Source organism: Leptosomus discolor, chromosome 10 (assembly GCF_034619465.1).
Source record: "Leptosomus discolor isolate bLepDis1 chromosome 10, bLepDis1.hap2, whole genome shotgun sequence".
NCBI lineage: Eukaryota > Metazoa > Chordata > Aves > Leptosomiformes > Leptosomidae > Leptosomus > Leptosomus discolor.
The window spans coordinates 8,926,250-8,942,354 of NC_141400.1; the positions used below are offsets into that span (position 1 = coordinate 8,926,250).

General features: G+C 44.2%; 1 protein-coding gene across 1 annotated transcript in view; it reads left to right on the forward strand.

Moving 5' to 3' along the window:
• The first annotated feature begins 2,035 nt into the window (after positions 1–2,035).
• Positions 2,036–16,105, forward strand: part of PWWP2A (PWWP domain containing 2A) — a 30,946-nt gene continuing 16,876 nt past the window's right edge. The window contains exon 1 of the mRNA XM_086470890.1: positions 2,036–2,721. Coding sequence (XP_086327016.1) covers positions 2,036–2,721 — 686 coding nt within the window. The remainder of the gene's footprint in view (positions 2,722–16,105) is intronic.

The following is a 16,105-nucleotide window of genomic DNA, read 5'->3' on the forward strand; positions in this document are numbered from 1 at the left end:
AGATCATATGCTGAATCCATCTGCTGTTTCTCTGTGAAACAGACTGACAAAGCTGCAAGCATGGCTGGGAAAAAAAAAAAAAAAAATTGTAATTCAGTATCTACTACTCCTTCCCCCTAGAAACACATTCTATTCTACCCGCCCACACTATCAAACCATGGATTTAACAGATACGGTGGTAAAACATACAAAACCTTATTAAGCAGTTTTATCTTTAGCAAATTCTTTTAACTAGATTTCTAATGTATGTCTCCAGAAATGCATCTAGCCGTTCTTCGTGATGTTCCCATATATACCCTACACACTACACCACCAATAACGCAAACGTTGCGTTCACCAAAGTAAACCACTATCAGATACAAAAGGAAGAGCCTTTATGTCTGTTGCGTAAGTAAAACCACTATGATCAGGACAACAGAGTAGGTTAATCATGCCTTGATTACTTACCAAAATCCCATAGCTAGCAGCCTGCAAGATCATGTCTTATCTGCATACAGTTACACACAGCTTTTGGACTATTACAGAAGACTATTTATTCCATGTCCTCATTTATTACTACCAAAAAAAAAATAATCTTTGCATTACTGTAGTCCTTTAACTATGTATAACTTACTTTTCCCTACAATGAAGAGGAAAAAAAGGCGATTGTAGCACCAGGCCTTAAATCTGATCAAGGATCTCTTTCTCATACCTCTTGTAAAAATTTTGTTAGTTCTTAATGCCCATTATTTATAAGTTTTTTACCTGACAACTCGGGGTGTAGCTCTGTTTCTTTTGTAAGCATATGGTTTGTAGCAACTTTGAAGTCTGCCGAGAAAAGTCACCCACATGAAAGAAAAGGAATACTTTAAAGAAGATCTTATAGATTTGACTTGTTACTTTTCAGCAAATTTCATTTGCTGCTGAACAATATATCCCTCACAATAGCACTAGGAAGAATAAAACCATGCATGATTTAATATCACTTTTGTCTTTCTGTCTACAGTTGCTCCTACTTTTCGTTCTCATCCGCCGTTCCTTCTAACAAATACCTCCTTTCTACATAGGATTTGGCTTCCCAAAATGTGAAATTATGCACATAACAAACGAAAATATTTTTTCCATTAGTTTTTGTTTAGGAAATACAAGATATCCTACCGGGGGGCTGGGAGGGCAGGCAGGGGGAATGCCCACATGCTAACAACTGATCCCATAGGAAGAAAAATCACTGATTCAGAACACCTTAAGGGAAAACGTTAACTCTTTTTTTCTCCCTTTTCAACAGTGCCTTTTCACCTTTATCTAACATACCTAATCAATTCTGCTGAATCTTTTGAAGTGTTGATTTGCTTCACAAAAGACGCCAGGCCCTCTGCCTTCCTCACATTTTCCCTCTCCCCAGCGACCCGCCCGCTCACCACACGGTTTTCCACTCGCCCCCTCCCCTCCGTAAGGGCCCCGCTCGCCCCCGCACCGCGGGGGCAGATACCGCCACAGAGCAGCAGCACCCCCCGCCTGCCCAGGCACTGCGGCGGGCGCTGGACGAGCTGGGAGGCAGCGGCGGGCTGCTGCTCCCGGCCGACACAGCCCCCTCGCCCTCCCGCCCTCGCCATCTTCTCTCGCGCCCTCTCCCGGCCACCCGCAGCGCGCATGCCGGCCACCGCGCGGCTCCTGCCTCGCGCCCTCCTGACGGACGTTTGGCGCCGCCAATTACCAGCCTCCCCCAGGAGCGGCTCCTCCTTCCACCAATGAGCTGGCAGAACAGCCCTAGAAGCCCAACCCCTCTAATCCGTAACGGCCTGTAAAGTACTAAGCCACACCCCTTCTTCCTCTTCCCGACTCTTCATTGAATGAAGCCCCCGCTGGCCAACGAGAAGTTTCCGCTGGGCTTGATGGACTACTGCGCTCTCCAGTAGAAGTAGAAAATTGCACCGCGCCCACCAATAGGCTGCCGGATAAGAGCCTAGGGGGCGGGCTCTCCCTCCCAGGCGGGCGGGGAAGGCCGTGGTTATCGATCCCGCTGCTGGAGGGAGGCGGCGGTGAAGCAGCAGAGAAAATGGCGGCCATGGCTGCGGAGGCGGCAGCGACTGCAGCGGTGCCGGGCGACGGGGGGGCTGGTGAAGCTGAGCCCGAGATGGAGCCTATCCCAGGCAGCGAGGCCGGCGCGGACCCTCTCCCTGCCGTCACCGAGGCCGTGGAGTCGGTGGTGCCTGATGGGGAGGAGGCCGACGGGGGAAAGGTTGCTCCCGGCGAGGCCGAGGAGCCGCCGCCTGTGCAGCTCGCCCGGAGCCCGGCCGGGACTCGGGAGCCGGAAGCTGAGAGGACGGAGAAGCTGCCGCCCTCCACCCCGGAGGTGGGCTCGCCCCAGGCCGAGCACCGGGGAGCGCCTAGCCCGGAGTCCGAGGAGGAGCCGCAGCCCTGCCCGCCGCCTGCTGGGCACCCTGAACTTCCCGAGGAGGAGCCGCAGCCCTGCCCGCCGGCTACTGGGGGCTCCGCGGAGCCGGAGCCCGGGGAGGAGCCGTCCCGGCCGGAGGAGGAGGAGCCGGATGCTGCTGATGCTGCCGCTGTCGAGCCCAAGTCCCCGGTGCCCGTGGCCCCGGCCGGAGGGGAGTCGGAGGCTCCGCTGCTGCCTGGCTCCGAGGTGCGGGTCACCCTGGATCACATCATCGAGGACGCCCTGGTGGTCTCGTTCCGGCTGGGAGAGAAGCTTTTTTCTGGGGTCCTCATGGACCTCTCTAAAAGGTGAGATCTCACAGGGGAGCAGTCCCGAGCCCCCACCCAGCGGTGGGGCCAGGAGCTCGCTCAGAGCCGCCTGCGCCTCTCCTGCCCTCGGGGGGTGGGGGGGTGGGGGCGCGGTCCCCGCGGCGGGGAGCGGCCTGGGCAGGGGCCGAGGGGCGCGACGGCAGCAGCCTCCCCCCCTCCCGAAACAGCGGGACCGCCTGGGGGCAAACGGCTCCTGTCCCCGTGTCCTTCCCGGGGAACGGAGGCAGTAGCTTACGGGCATCCTCCTCCTGGACCCTTCTAGCACGGGGATGGAGGGAGCGGGGCGGGCAGGGCCCCCCTCCCGCCCGGGCCTCAGCCCCGCGCTCCCCGCCCGACCCCGGCCTCAAGGCGCGGAGGGGCAGCGGGCCCTTCTCGGGTGTGAGCCGTGGCCGGCGGCTGTCCAGCCGTCCGTTTTATAGTGCAGTCCTTAACAAAAGTAGTCCCGAGTGGGAATGAGAGAATTGGGGGCGGGGGGGGGGAGGGAGGGTAGGTAGCGAGCACATGGGCACATCCGTTTAACTTGGTTGGCATTCACATCGGGCCTCCAGCATCCCTATCTGCCGGGTGAAAAGGGCCTGAGCTACAGATGTTGGCATTTATTGCAGGCTTCATACAAACGTACAGACCCAGAGATCCGTTTTTCCTCTTGGCTTCTGTCTGACATTGCCTAGGTAATCTTATTTTTCAGTACATAACTGCTTTTCAGAATAATGGTTTTCAAGCTAGGCTATTACAGTCCTGAAGTGCAGTTATTAGTACTGATTGCTCCTTGTATGCAGTGAATGAGGTGAAGTTTAATGGGTTTTAAATTCCCTTTGGGGGGGGGGAACGACTGTTATGTGTGGTAAAATAACTTAAAGCCTTATCAGACTGTGAGGTTTGGGGTTTACTTTTTTCATTGCCTTCCTATAGCAGGGGGTTCTTGGGAGGCCAGAAGTTATAAGTGATACTGTATCTCTTGGAAACAGTCTTAACTGCTATCTACAGGTGAAAACATTTTGTCTTAGTATTTGTTTTCTAGGCGCATAAGGACTATGCAAGCATATGAGAGAAAAGTGAGATTTGGCCAGGGTAATTACTTAAAAATAACTGGTATGCAAAAAATGCAGCGCTTTTTCCCCCTGAAATTTAAGTTGCATATATGGTCATATGTCTTTTGTCACTCACTTTTATTAATAGCAGTTTAATAACTTCCTGTAATATCAGTGTTGTCAATGCTTTCTAAAAGAAAAGCACTTTTATCCTGGGCCTAGCTGCTTGGTTGTTTTTTGAAACAGAAGGCCTTTTCTGAAACCCAAGTTTTAGGTGATGTCATGGAAGCAAGTTTTAAATTTGTCCGTTGTCGTGCTTTGAAATCCTAAGTTATCAATTTGTCTTTGGAAGCCAAGTACTAAAATGGGATCTACAAACAGTACGTACTTCTAATGTGAAATATTAAATGTCTCAAAGCAGGCCAGAAGGTGTTACAACTTAAGTTGTAATGCTAGTTAATATTGATTCTTTTGTAGGTCTGAAGTTATCCCAGCAAAATTATATTTTTGTCCTGGTTAACAGGGTGACAAAGCACGTGCTTCTGGGGTCTATATGTATGAAAATGGAAAATATCAGCTTCTCCCTTACTCCTGAAAGAGATCACGTCTTACTAAACACACATTGACCACAAACATCCCCTCATTTGCCTGAGGTTTTCTTGTGCACTGAAGATCTTTCTGTCATATAGCAGATCTACTGCAGCCCTTTGCAGTAAAGGTCATCTATAGCAGGCACTGTCTGCTGCTTTTGCACTGTGGCTTCGGTGGACGCATGCGTCTCCATTTCCCCAGTTTTTAAGCACAGGCCCTGGAGCAAGTCTTCACAGTAAGAACTGTGGAAAAGTGATAAATGAAGGCTTATGCTATTCCTCCCAGATTCTCTTATGCATGCAGTGGAACCCCTTAGTCCTCTCTCCATTCATATGGTCTTAGACTTCCTTCAGAGGTCCTTGTTAGGTGGAAATCCAGAAGGTGAATTTTAAATTCTAAAAGCTAAGCTCTTTGCAGTGCCTGGACAAAAATTGAGTTTAATGTTGGTAATATTTGGTTGGTGACAGGTAAATATTTGTAGATGATGAGTCTCTGTTCAAATGTCTTAGAGCAGGAAATGCAGTGGTAAGCAAACTCTAGAAATAGTCCAAGAACTTGCTACCTGTAAGGAATTGAAGCATTATCAGAAAACAGGTGTTACATGAATACCCAAGATTTAAATTTTATTCTAGACTTTATGACTTTGGTTGTAAGTGACTGAATAATAGTACTGTTTAGGTATCAGCTTCTCTTTTTATCTGTTATAATTGTTTTGTGTAGCAGCATGTGGATTTGACTTGTAGAACATTAACTTTTCTCATTAACTTCCTTCTCTATCTGTGGCAGGCCCTGGAATTCTTATAACAAATTTTTCCAATGGAACACGAAAAAGAGTAGGAGGGAAAAAAAAAAGGGAAGGGTAGGTTTAAATCAAAACCACCTAAATTCCAGCGTGCATTTACATGAAAACATTGGGATTTCTAGTATGGAAGATGGCTGGTTACTGAAAGCTGTCTCCCCTAGCTAGTTCAGGTGCATGGGAATAATCTTATAACTTTCCTAATGCAAAGAAGATCAATATCTTAAGACTGCCAGTTCTTATTAAATAAAAGTGAAATTTTGTGTTAGAATTTACTCATTCAATAGCTTCAGAAAGTGGCTGCTCTGTTCACTGCACGTGCTAATACTTTTTTCATTGTGTACTCGGAAGAAAATAATTCCTAATCCTTGTTGGATCTTAATTTCTGCTTTCCCTGCCAGGACAATGAAGGTGCTACTCCTGTACAGTACTAAGAGTAAGTTTTAATGACTGTTTTAAAAACCTGCCCACTGGGCTCTTTTTAGCCTTCTCAAATCATGTTCTGAATTACTTGAACTTCAAGATGAAAGAAAAGCAAAAATGTCCCCGTATATTTCTGACTTTGCAGGTTTTTTGATTTGTTTTGTGTTTTTCTTTTTTCTGAATTCTGTTTCCATTGTTGAAATGATGCACTGACTTTGCATTTTACTCTTGTGGACTTTGATATGAAGTCAGTGGTGTTTGTATTATTATTCCTCTTCCTCTCCTACCCTGTGTAAATATTAGGATGTTCATTTAGGAGTTTGTAACAAGAACACAAGCACCTCTGTGTTGAGTGGACTTTATTCCTACATTTATTTGAGGTAAGGAAGTATTTTTCTCTGCCTGTACTAATGGCAGTCTTGTCTACCTGTCAGCGGCTGCACAGGAAGTCTTGAAAATCAGCAGGAAACAGGAACTCACATCTGCTGAGTCCCAAATCAATTTCTTATGCAGTAAATCATCATTTAAAGAGGGACATATCCCACTTTTGTTACTTTAAAGGCTTATTGCACAAATTAAAAATGTGAACCTACTGTTAAACTTTATTGCTACTGTTGCCATTACCTTTTAAGTGCCTTATTGCATGCTAGGATAAGGTTCTGATGTGAGCTACTCAACAAATACCTGATGAAGTTGTGCTGATAGGGGAGATGGAAAATGCAGCCAACCATCAGGCAGAGAGGAGAAGGCAGTCCTGTCTTATTCTGTCAGAGTGGAGAGTAGAATGCTTCATGCACGACTGTAGTTAATTTCCCATGCCAGTGTACAAATTGTCCTTGAAAACTACTCATTAGATATGAGGCTTAAATAGGGCTTGTAAGCTTGCCTGTAAGCTTGCCTGTACCCAGCATTGGACTAACACGTAGTTAGTTGCTTAGGGTGTGTGAGATGTTAATGCCACCTGCTGGCTCAGAATTAGTGTAGATCTTGCTCTGCACCTGGAGGAAGCAGACAGTAAGGAAATACCTGATGAGCCTAACATTTGTGAATCTTAAAACATAGGATTAAGAAGTCCTGGTTTCAGTTTGCTCTTCAGGAGACAGGATAATTATTTCTGCAATTTTTCCCCCCCTTCCCAAAGATTGAGGGGGATTAAATATATGTTTTCTTGTTTTGCCAACAGTCAGGACTTGGACTTTTTTTCTTTTATCATTTGACTAAAATTGTCTATCTAAATCCTACAGATGTGATGGACACATGTGTCTTCCTATTGTCTTTTTCTCTTAAGTCCTTGAATCCCACACTTTTCCCAATTTATTAATTGAAAAATTGCAAACTATTGCAAAAGAATAAGGATAAATAATGAACTGTTGCATCCATTCTCTAGTTTGTGTTCTCTTAATCTGCAGAACGTCTGTTAGATTTTTAAATATTTTACATATAGCCCTTCTTGAAACTTGTGGTCTACGTATGCTCACATTCTGTTGGTATACACTCTGCAGGGTGAATCTAGTGTCTTGTAACCATATACACCAAGAAAGGTGGTAGGGTAGAAAAAGGTACTCCCAAGTTGAGAAATTCAAGATCTGATGTGAGAAGAAAACAGCAGAAGTCATACTTGAAAAAATGTGGCATGTTTCTCCCTACCTTTCAGTTCTCTTTTACTGTTAACTTCCTATAATAAATAGGGGCAACATTTGGTCGTCCTTGTCTGGGGAAGGTTTACAGTCTGTAGAAGCACTGTTGTTCTATGGTGTATGTTCTCAACAGAAAATGTCTGTTACTCAAGGGGTGTGTGGGCTGTGTTTTGGTTTGGTTTTTTTACTTGCATTCAGTTTGCAAGGTGTTCATCAATTCATCACCTGTTCTCTTTTGTTGTTTCTCAGATGTGTGAAGGAGCTTGGTGAAACTCTAGATTCAGGAACAGCCATAGCAGCTCTTTGATATTTGCGTTTATCCCCAGAATGCTGAAAGCATAGGTGTGATGTGAGTGCTTGTGTGGTTAAGAGAGTTAATCACATATACTTTTCTTGTGACTGACAGAGGTTATATTGAATGGCATGGTGTCAAATTTAGCTTCACTTAGAGGACAGGGCTTGGAAAGTGAAAATGGCTCACAAAACTGGACTAGCTTTTAGGATTTTGCTAGTGTATGTAGAAAGCATGTTAAACTGCTGTTTATACTGAAAACATTTGCCAGTCTGCTTCTGATTTTGAGCCCAGACAAGGAGTGTGACTTTTTCCCTTTCTCAGACTAGTAAACCCTAATCTTGCTGGTAAATAGGACATCTCTGGATTGTGCCTCCAACTTTCCTTGCCTGAAATAGCTGTAGTCTACTACTGTTCTTTGTTGGACTGTGATGCGACCGATGATGGTTAAACTGTCCTTTCTTCTTATGGTATGCTTTTCTCTATTCCAGCAGCTTGGTTGCCATTGCTTTCTAAGAGGAGCTTGACTTAACCTGGCTTGAAGTGTGAGAGACAGGGTGAAGGTGTTCAGTATGCTTTAAATAATTTTGTTTTCTTTACACTGTTACAGGACTGATGAATCTTGTCCATCTTTGTACTGAATTGGCTTAAAGTTCATCCATTAATAAATGCTATTATTCTTTTCCATGTGTCTTGAGTCTGACTGCTGTGTGGATTGTCTTGAAGTGTATATTCAGGGTATTTTATCTTAATCATAAAGTTTTGAAATTGTGTAACACTTTCAAATATATGACCAAAGCATCTACTTTAAAATGCAACTGGCACTTGAAACTAATAATGACAATAGATGTAAAAATTGAAGGATAGTTCAATAGACCTTCAGCTTTATAAGCATGCCAGTAAAATTGTGGTAGGTAGTAGGAAGCCTAAACTTAAAGCATTCTATCTTTTAAAGTTTACTTTTATATCCTTAATAGAACTCCAAGTTACAGAAAACTGAAGGATATTCTGTGAATTCACTTGTAAGTCCTTTCCACTTCTGTGGGGGGAAAGCAGTGATTAGGGGACCACCTGCATACTCTTCAGGCTTATCAACTTAGAGATTATTCTGTCTCTACAGTGGATAATTCTTCAAAGTCTGCATCAGCATCCTGACTACATGCACTTCTGTGATTCAGTTTCCTGGAAGCTGAAGCCTTTCAAAGGGCTTCTGACTTCATGGAGAGGTGTACTGTAAGCTAGTGTACAGCCCTTGATATATTTGCATATTGTTTGGTATCCATTAGTTGGTTTCCACTTGGGTACCGATTGCAGTAGGAGACCCAGGTCACAGTGGCTAGGAATGATTAAAATCAGCTGCTACCTCGGATACTTCTAATCAGCTTTCCTGAGATACTCTTTCAAACTCAATTCTACACCTACCCTGCACTTCTCTTTCCTTTTCCTTGAAAATGTGCCAGAAACAAGAGCTTGGATTTGAGGCAAGGGTACCTGCCTGAAAACCACTAAGCTTAACACTGATTAGCAAAAGTCTTTCCATATGTAAGCTTCCTACTGGTTTGCTTAGACGTGGATTGTCACACTGAACTAGAACTATCATATCTTCAACCAAACTTTGAGTGTGTCGTGGTGAGGCAACATCTATTCTTGGTGATGTGTTATTTCCAAAGAGTCTCTTAGACTGCAGTCCTTTGCCGTGTTTTTAGAGCTCTAAGTGAAATATGCATTTTCTAGTCTATTTAGCCTAGTGTTACGTTGCTCTGGAGATGAGTAAACCATTGATTTGATAGTTTGGCTTCTGTGTGTGTGCTTTTTCAGTAAGGTGCCTGCTGCTTAAAGCAGTGTGTTCAATATCGCTTTATCACACCAAGTAAATCATATATTAAAAATAGGTTATTACATAATTGTTTTGCATACAGGTTATTTTGAGTAGTTCTGAAATACTTGATGTTCAAATAGCTATGATCTAATTGTATATTACATTGACTATTATAGTTTAAACCCTCAGTTTAGATACATGCATGAAATATATATACTGAGCTCTGCGTTATTTCAGCATATTATTATACTTCCGTCATTCAGAGTCTTTGAACTTCTATCCATGCAGTAAAAGTTGCTTCAGTTGATGCTTGTCTTGACTTTTGGAAAACGCTAAGGATGATATTGAGTATATGAACAATGCATAGACTACAGTAATCTCCGATCACCTTTTTGACTTAGTGGTGAAGATCAGTGCTGGTCATAGTAATTTGCAACAGACTTGATTTACGCCTTATCACAACACTGGAAGTTACTGTGCTTTGTTGATGTTAATACAGTGTGTTTGTAGACAAATGTGAAATACTTCTGAACCGGTTCAGTGGGTTCTCTCCTTTGGCTGTTCTGGGCAGAACAAAGTGCTTTTCGATTTTTGTTTCTTTTAATAGAGAAGTAAAAGTCAGGCGTTAGAGGCTAAAGGTGAGAGCTTAAGACTTTACATAGTGATGTAAAAACACTTTGCCCCAGGATGTTTAGATGTTCATATGCGTACAGTATGAATTTAAATAGGGTTTGTTCCTTATCTCATGTTTATTTTAAAAAAAATACTCTTTAATGGTGCTGTCTTTTGCATACAAATTGAATAGTAATCTGCATTCATTGTAGTAATTCTGCTATAGAATTTAGATTTGAAAAAAGTGTTTTTACTTTGCTTGAAGTACTTAAGTTTACATATCTGTAATACAAATCTGTATGGCTTTAAGTGACAGGCTTCTAGGTTTGATACCCAAACTAGCTTTGGCATAATTACAAAACATGCCATGACCACCTATTCATTAACTTGCAGTTGACAAACTGTGGAAATAAAACCTGTTTTTATCATATTTCTGTCTCTGCATATCCTAGTCAATTGAAAGCTCTTCTCAGTGGAAAGATCTCTGGACTGCCAGAATTGATCTTGTCTACCCCATTAGTCTCTTATTTAAATACAGTTCCTGATCCCAGTTGCTACTTATGTCTTTAATGCATGTGTGTATTTAAGTGATATGTATAGCAGAAATATGATTAGATCCTACTGATTGCTCACGTTACTTGTCAGATTTCTTGGAGATAAGTTTCTTACGGTGGTTCTCAACCATCTTCGCTTTTTGAGGTGCCTTTTCAAAGCAGAAAAAGAGTCAGGACACCTTTATAGGAGAGGAGGCTGGCAACATGGAAAACTGGTTCTGATTTTGAATATGTGTGAAGCAGCTGGTGCATGGCTTTCTAGAACTGACTTAAATTAGGTTAAAATACGTATTTATTACTTTGCTTTTCCCTACACTTCAATTTTAGATCCCCCATCAATGAATCCTTTGATTCCTTCAGGTGATAGGCTGAGGTAGAACTGTATTCTGTTATGCATGAGCAGGCTGTACAGTGAACAGCTGGAACTTTAGCACAAATGGCTTGGTTTTGTTTTTTGTTTTTTTGTTTTTTTTTTTTCTTAAGCAAACAGTAATTGGAGTATGTCTTTACAAGAACAGCCTTTTCTGGAGGAAAGTAGTAATATAGTAGGGAGAGGTGACACTCAGGATCAATATATTTTTTTAAAGTGTAGTTTGTTGTTAGAATAAAGAAGGCAATCACTTATAGTACTTAAACATGGACAAACAAAACATGTAGTTAGTCTCACTGACATAGCGTAACTGAAATGGTTTAAGAGGTGATCTGCTGCTGCCCAGTCATTGATTGATGTGTGGATCAGTAAATATCACAATACAACTGAGTTATGTTGCTTGGATTTTTCAACATTTTTTATATTGTAGCCTTTTAGTCCATCTTCATCTCTGTAGCAGATGAACTGAATGCTAGCTTTTGCAACTTTGTGTCTAACGTACATACACATGGCAGTCCTAGCTATTTCAAATGTGTAGTTGGTGTAACAAATTATTGTGATTGTATGAGAAGCACTTGTCTTCAAGGTCCACCAGCTAGACATATGAAAGTAGGGCTTGAAATTCTAGTATATGCAATAAATACTTGTGTTCACTGTTGAATTAGTTAGATGCTGTGTCATGCCTTGTCTTCAATAGGTTTGTTAAGATCACATCTTCATTCTGGTTCTTCTCTTAAGAAAAATAGGCTGTTCTTTGTTTTGCCTTCACTCTCTTCTTGCTTTGTCTTCATTCTCTCATGTAGCATTTACTGTTTCTTTCCTAAGTTTTTCTGCTGTTGTTCTCTCTCCTTAATTTTCATATCATTCTTCCAAGTTGCATAGCTGGAGAACTTCGTTCACCAAGGAGGTGAAAGATGGGATCTTGGATCTTAATGCTCTTAAAGAAGCTGAGGTTCTTGATGCAAGTAATGCTGAAAATATTGCTAATTTAATTATTTGCAGCTGATGGTTTCTTTTAGAGCCCTACTTGGAATTTAATAACTTACTCATGATCCTTAGTGGAAGGAAAACTGTTTGTGGAAAAGCAACTTCTTTACACATGATGGACTTCTGGGACTTTAGGGAACTTAAAACTTAGTTATGAGTAAGTCCCTTGTGGTTTAGTGCCAGACTGTAGACTGGAGAAATGCCTGTATCAGCTGCTAAGTGTTTATAATTCACTGTAGCCTTCACTAGTGCAGTAGACTGCACTTACTTATGCTGCTCATTTCTGGAGGGACATGTAGAATTCAACTGGAGTGGGTCCAAACCTCAGAAATGAACTTTTGTGGGATGGTGGGATATTTTGTGCTGAAGAGCACACATCAGCCCATGGCTAAGGACAGAACAGCTCTAGCTGCCCACCTGGGCTCCTGCCTCTGTTTCCAGAGTTCAAAGGTATGAGTGTAACAGTACCTAGGTGTAGGGTAACAATGGTGCCCATGTTGATATCAAACTGTAAATTGTCATGTGTTCAACTTCCCTTCTTTTTATGATGACAAAATTGATTGGTTGCCCCTTATGTAGGTTGTCTGCTGTTTCTGTTCTCCTTTTGTAATGAGGTGCAAACTGGATGGATGATTTAATCTTGGATGGGTTGTTTGCTTCAAATGCAACTTTTAAGTGTAAAAAGAAGCTTCACAGATAAGTAGAGGGACAAACAAGTGACAGCTTTCATTGGTGACAGTGTAAAGAATCTTCTAACACATCTGATGATGTTTTTTCAAAACCAGTTTTGAAGAAATAAAGCCAACAGGTAGGAACTTGTATAAACTGCATGTTTCTTGCAGGGGTGTGAATAGAAAATAGACTGTTATCCAGCATTTATCTTCAGTTGAGAGGCAACTGTAGATCGTAAATACACTTCAGATCAATCAGTTAAGAGGATGTTGCAGTAAGCAGCTGCAGTGCAACCTAGACTAGTGTTAACCTGAGGACAAATCACAGAACGGTTTGGGTTGGAAGGGACCTTAAAAGACCATCTAGTTCCAACCCCCCTGCCATGGGCAGGACACCTTCCACCAGACCAGGTTGCTCCCAGCCCCATCCAGCCTGGCCTTGAGCACTGCCAGGGAGGGGGCAGCCACAGCTGCTCTGGGCAGCCTGTGCCAGTGTCTCACCGCCCTCACAGTGAAGAACTTTTTCCCAATATCTAATCTAAATCTCCCCTCTTTCAGTTTGAAACTATTACCCCTCGTCCTATCACTACCCTCCCTGATCAAGAGTCTCTCCTCACCTCTCCCATAGGCCCCCTTTAAGCACTGGAAGGCCGCTATAAGGTCTCCCCAGAGCCTTGTCTTGTCCAGGCTGAACAACCCCAACTCTCTCAGCCTGTCCTCACAGGGGAGGTGCTCCAGCACCCTGAACATCTTCATGTCCCTCCTCTGGACCTGCTGGAGCAGGTCCATGTCTTTCTTGTGCTGGGGGCCCCAGAGCTGGACGCAGCACTGCAGGGGGGTCTCACCAGAGCAGAGCAGAGGGGGAGAATCCCCTCTCTCAACCTGCTGGCCACACTGCTTTTGATGCAGCCCAGGATGCCATTGCCTTTCTGGGCTGTGAGTGCCCATTGCTGGCTCATATTCAGTGTTTCACCCACCAGCACCCCCAAGTCCTTCTCCGCAGGGCTGCTCTCGATCCGCTCACCCCCCAGCCTGTGTCTGTGCTTGGGATTGCCCCAACCCAGGGGCAGGACCTTGCACTTGGCCTTGTTGAACTTCATGAGGTTCACACAGGCCCACCTCCCCAGCCTGCCAAGGTCCCTCTGGATCGCCTCCCTTCCCTCCAGCGTGTCGACCGCACCACACAGCTTGGTGTCGTTGGCAAACTTGCTGAGGGTGCACTCAATCCCACTGTCCATGTCACTGACAAAGATGTTAAATAGCACTGGTTCCAAAACCGACCGTTGAGGAACACTGCTTGTCACTGGTCTCCACTCAGACATTGAGCTGTTGACTGACTCTCTGAGTGTGACCATCCAGCCAATTCCTGACCCACGAGTGGTCCATCCGTCAAATACATGTCTCCAGTTTAGAGACAAGGTTGCCATGAGGAACAGTGTTGAATGCTTTGCACAAGTCCAGGTAGATGACATCAGTTGCTCTTCCCTTATCCACCAACACTGCAGCCCCGTAATAGAAGGCCACCAAATTTGTCAGGCACTAGTTGCCCTTAGTGAAGCCATGTTGGCTGTCACCAGTCATCTCCTTATTTTCCATGTGCCCTGGTGTATTTTTCAGAAGGATCCACTCCATGATCTTGCCAGGCACAGAGGTGAGACTGACTGGCCTGTAATTCCCCGGGTCTTCCTTTTTTCCCCTTTGAAACATGGCGGTTATGTTTCCCCTTTTCCAGTCAGCAGGAACTTCACCAGACTGCCATAGCTTCTCAAATATGATGGGTAGTGGCTTAGCCACTTCATCCGCCAGTTCCCCTGGGACCTGTGGATGCATCTTGTCACGTCCTTTGGGCTTGTGCAACTTCAGGTTCCTTAGATGGTCTCAAACTTGATTTTCCCCTACAGTGGGTGGTTCTTCATCCTGCCAGTCCCTGCCTTTGCCTTCTGCAATTTGGGCCATGTGGCTGGAGCACTTGCTGGGGAAGACTGAGGCAAAGTTATTGAGTACTTCAGCCTTTTCCATATCTGGGTAACCAGGTCTCCTGTTTCCTTCCAGAGAGGGCTTGTATTGTCCCTAGTCCTCCTTTTATCACCAATGTACCTGTAGATGTTTTTCTTGTTGCCCTTGATGTCCCTGGCCAGATTTAATTCTATCAGGGCCTTGGCATTCCTAACTAGATCCCTGGCTGCTCAGGCAGCTTCTCTATATTCCTTTCAGGCTACCTGTCCTGGCTTCCACCCTCTGTAGGTTTCCTTTTTGTGTTTGAGTTTTTCCAGGAGCTCCTTGTTCATCCATGCAGGCTTCCTGGTGTTTTTGCTGAATCCCTCTTTGTTGGCATGTAGCACTCCTGAGCTTAGAGGAGGTCATCCTCAAATATTGACCAGCTATTCTGGGGGCCCCTCTTCCCTCCAGGGCTGTATCCCACAGTACTCTGACAGGCAATTCCCTGAAGAGGCCGAAGTCTGCTCTCCTGAAATCCAGGGTAGCAAGCTTGCTGCATGTCCTCCTCGCTGCCCTAAGGATCTTGAACTCCACCGTGGTCACTGCAGCCGAGGCTGACCTTGAGCTTCACTTTTGCCACCAACCCCTCCTTGCTGGTTAGAACAAGGTCTGGTGTAGCACCTCCTCTCATTGGCTTCTCTGTCACTTGGAGAAGGACCTTGTCATCAATGCATTCCAGGAACCTCTTGGATTGCTTGTGCCTTGCTGTGTTGTCCCTGTCTTGGGGTAATCATTCTCCTGTCAGGTGGCGTGGGATAAACTGTTTAGTGACTCAAAATGGAAGATTTGACATTTGAATTACAACCTTGTCTGTCATGTTGTTGCTGCATTAAGGTCAAACTATTGAAATACCAAGGTAAATAAGCCAAACACGAGTGTGTGTATGGGAGCTGGAGGCGGGCAGAGCAGTGAATAGCCTAGTGCAGCTCTGCTAAGTCTGGTACCTCGGCTGGTAGGTTGTGGAGTGGAACAGAAGGCTTTTGTAGTGCTGCCTGCGTGTTCTGGGAACCGAGAGATACGTTGTTGTAAAATGAATGTTTTTATCTTGTGATTTCCTCTGGGAGAAGGCAAGCATAATGCCTTGCAGACTAATAAAATATTTTCCTTAGCACAGCCCTTTGCAGAAAGTGTTGGTTACCTCTTAGGCAACATGCTACTTCTGTTACCTTAGGAAAGTTGAGCTATTGCCTGAGTCATACTTGGATCTTTCATTCTCTTCTCTCAGAGCTGCTCAGGGTAGTGAGAAGTCCTGTGTGAGTCAAATGGGGCAGCAGAGATCTAGAGCTGTGTGGAGAAAAATAGACAAAGGTTTAAAATACTGTTTGCTTATAAATCAGGGAGGAATGGTTTGTACTGTGTTGAAATAAGGGTAGTTTTGCTGGAAGAAACTCCAGCTGATAAGCCAGAAAGTTTTGGGCCGTAATGCTCAGATAATTGAGTGCTCATCTTTTGTGGACGAAGAATGATGTCGCTCTCTGTTCAATGCAAGTGTTTATACAGTCTGTATTTGCCTCAGATCTGAAACACGTTTGGCCTTTTGTGCTATGCTAAAAATGGAAGAATTTTGTAAAAATTATGA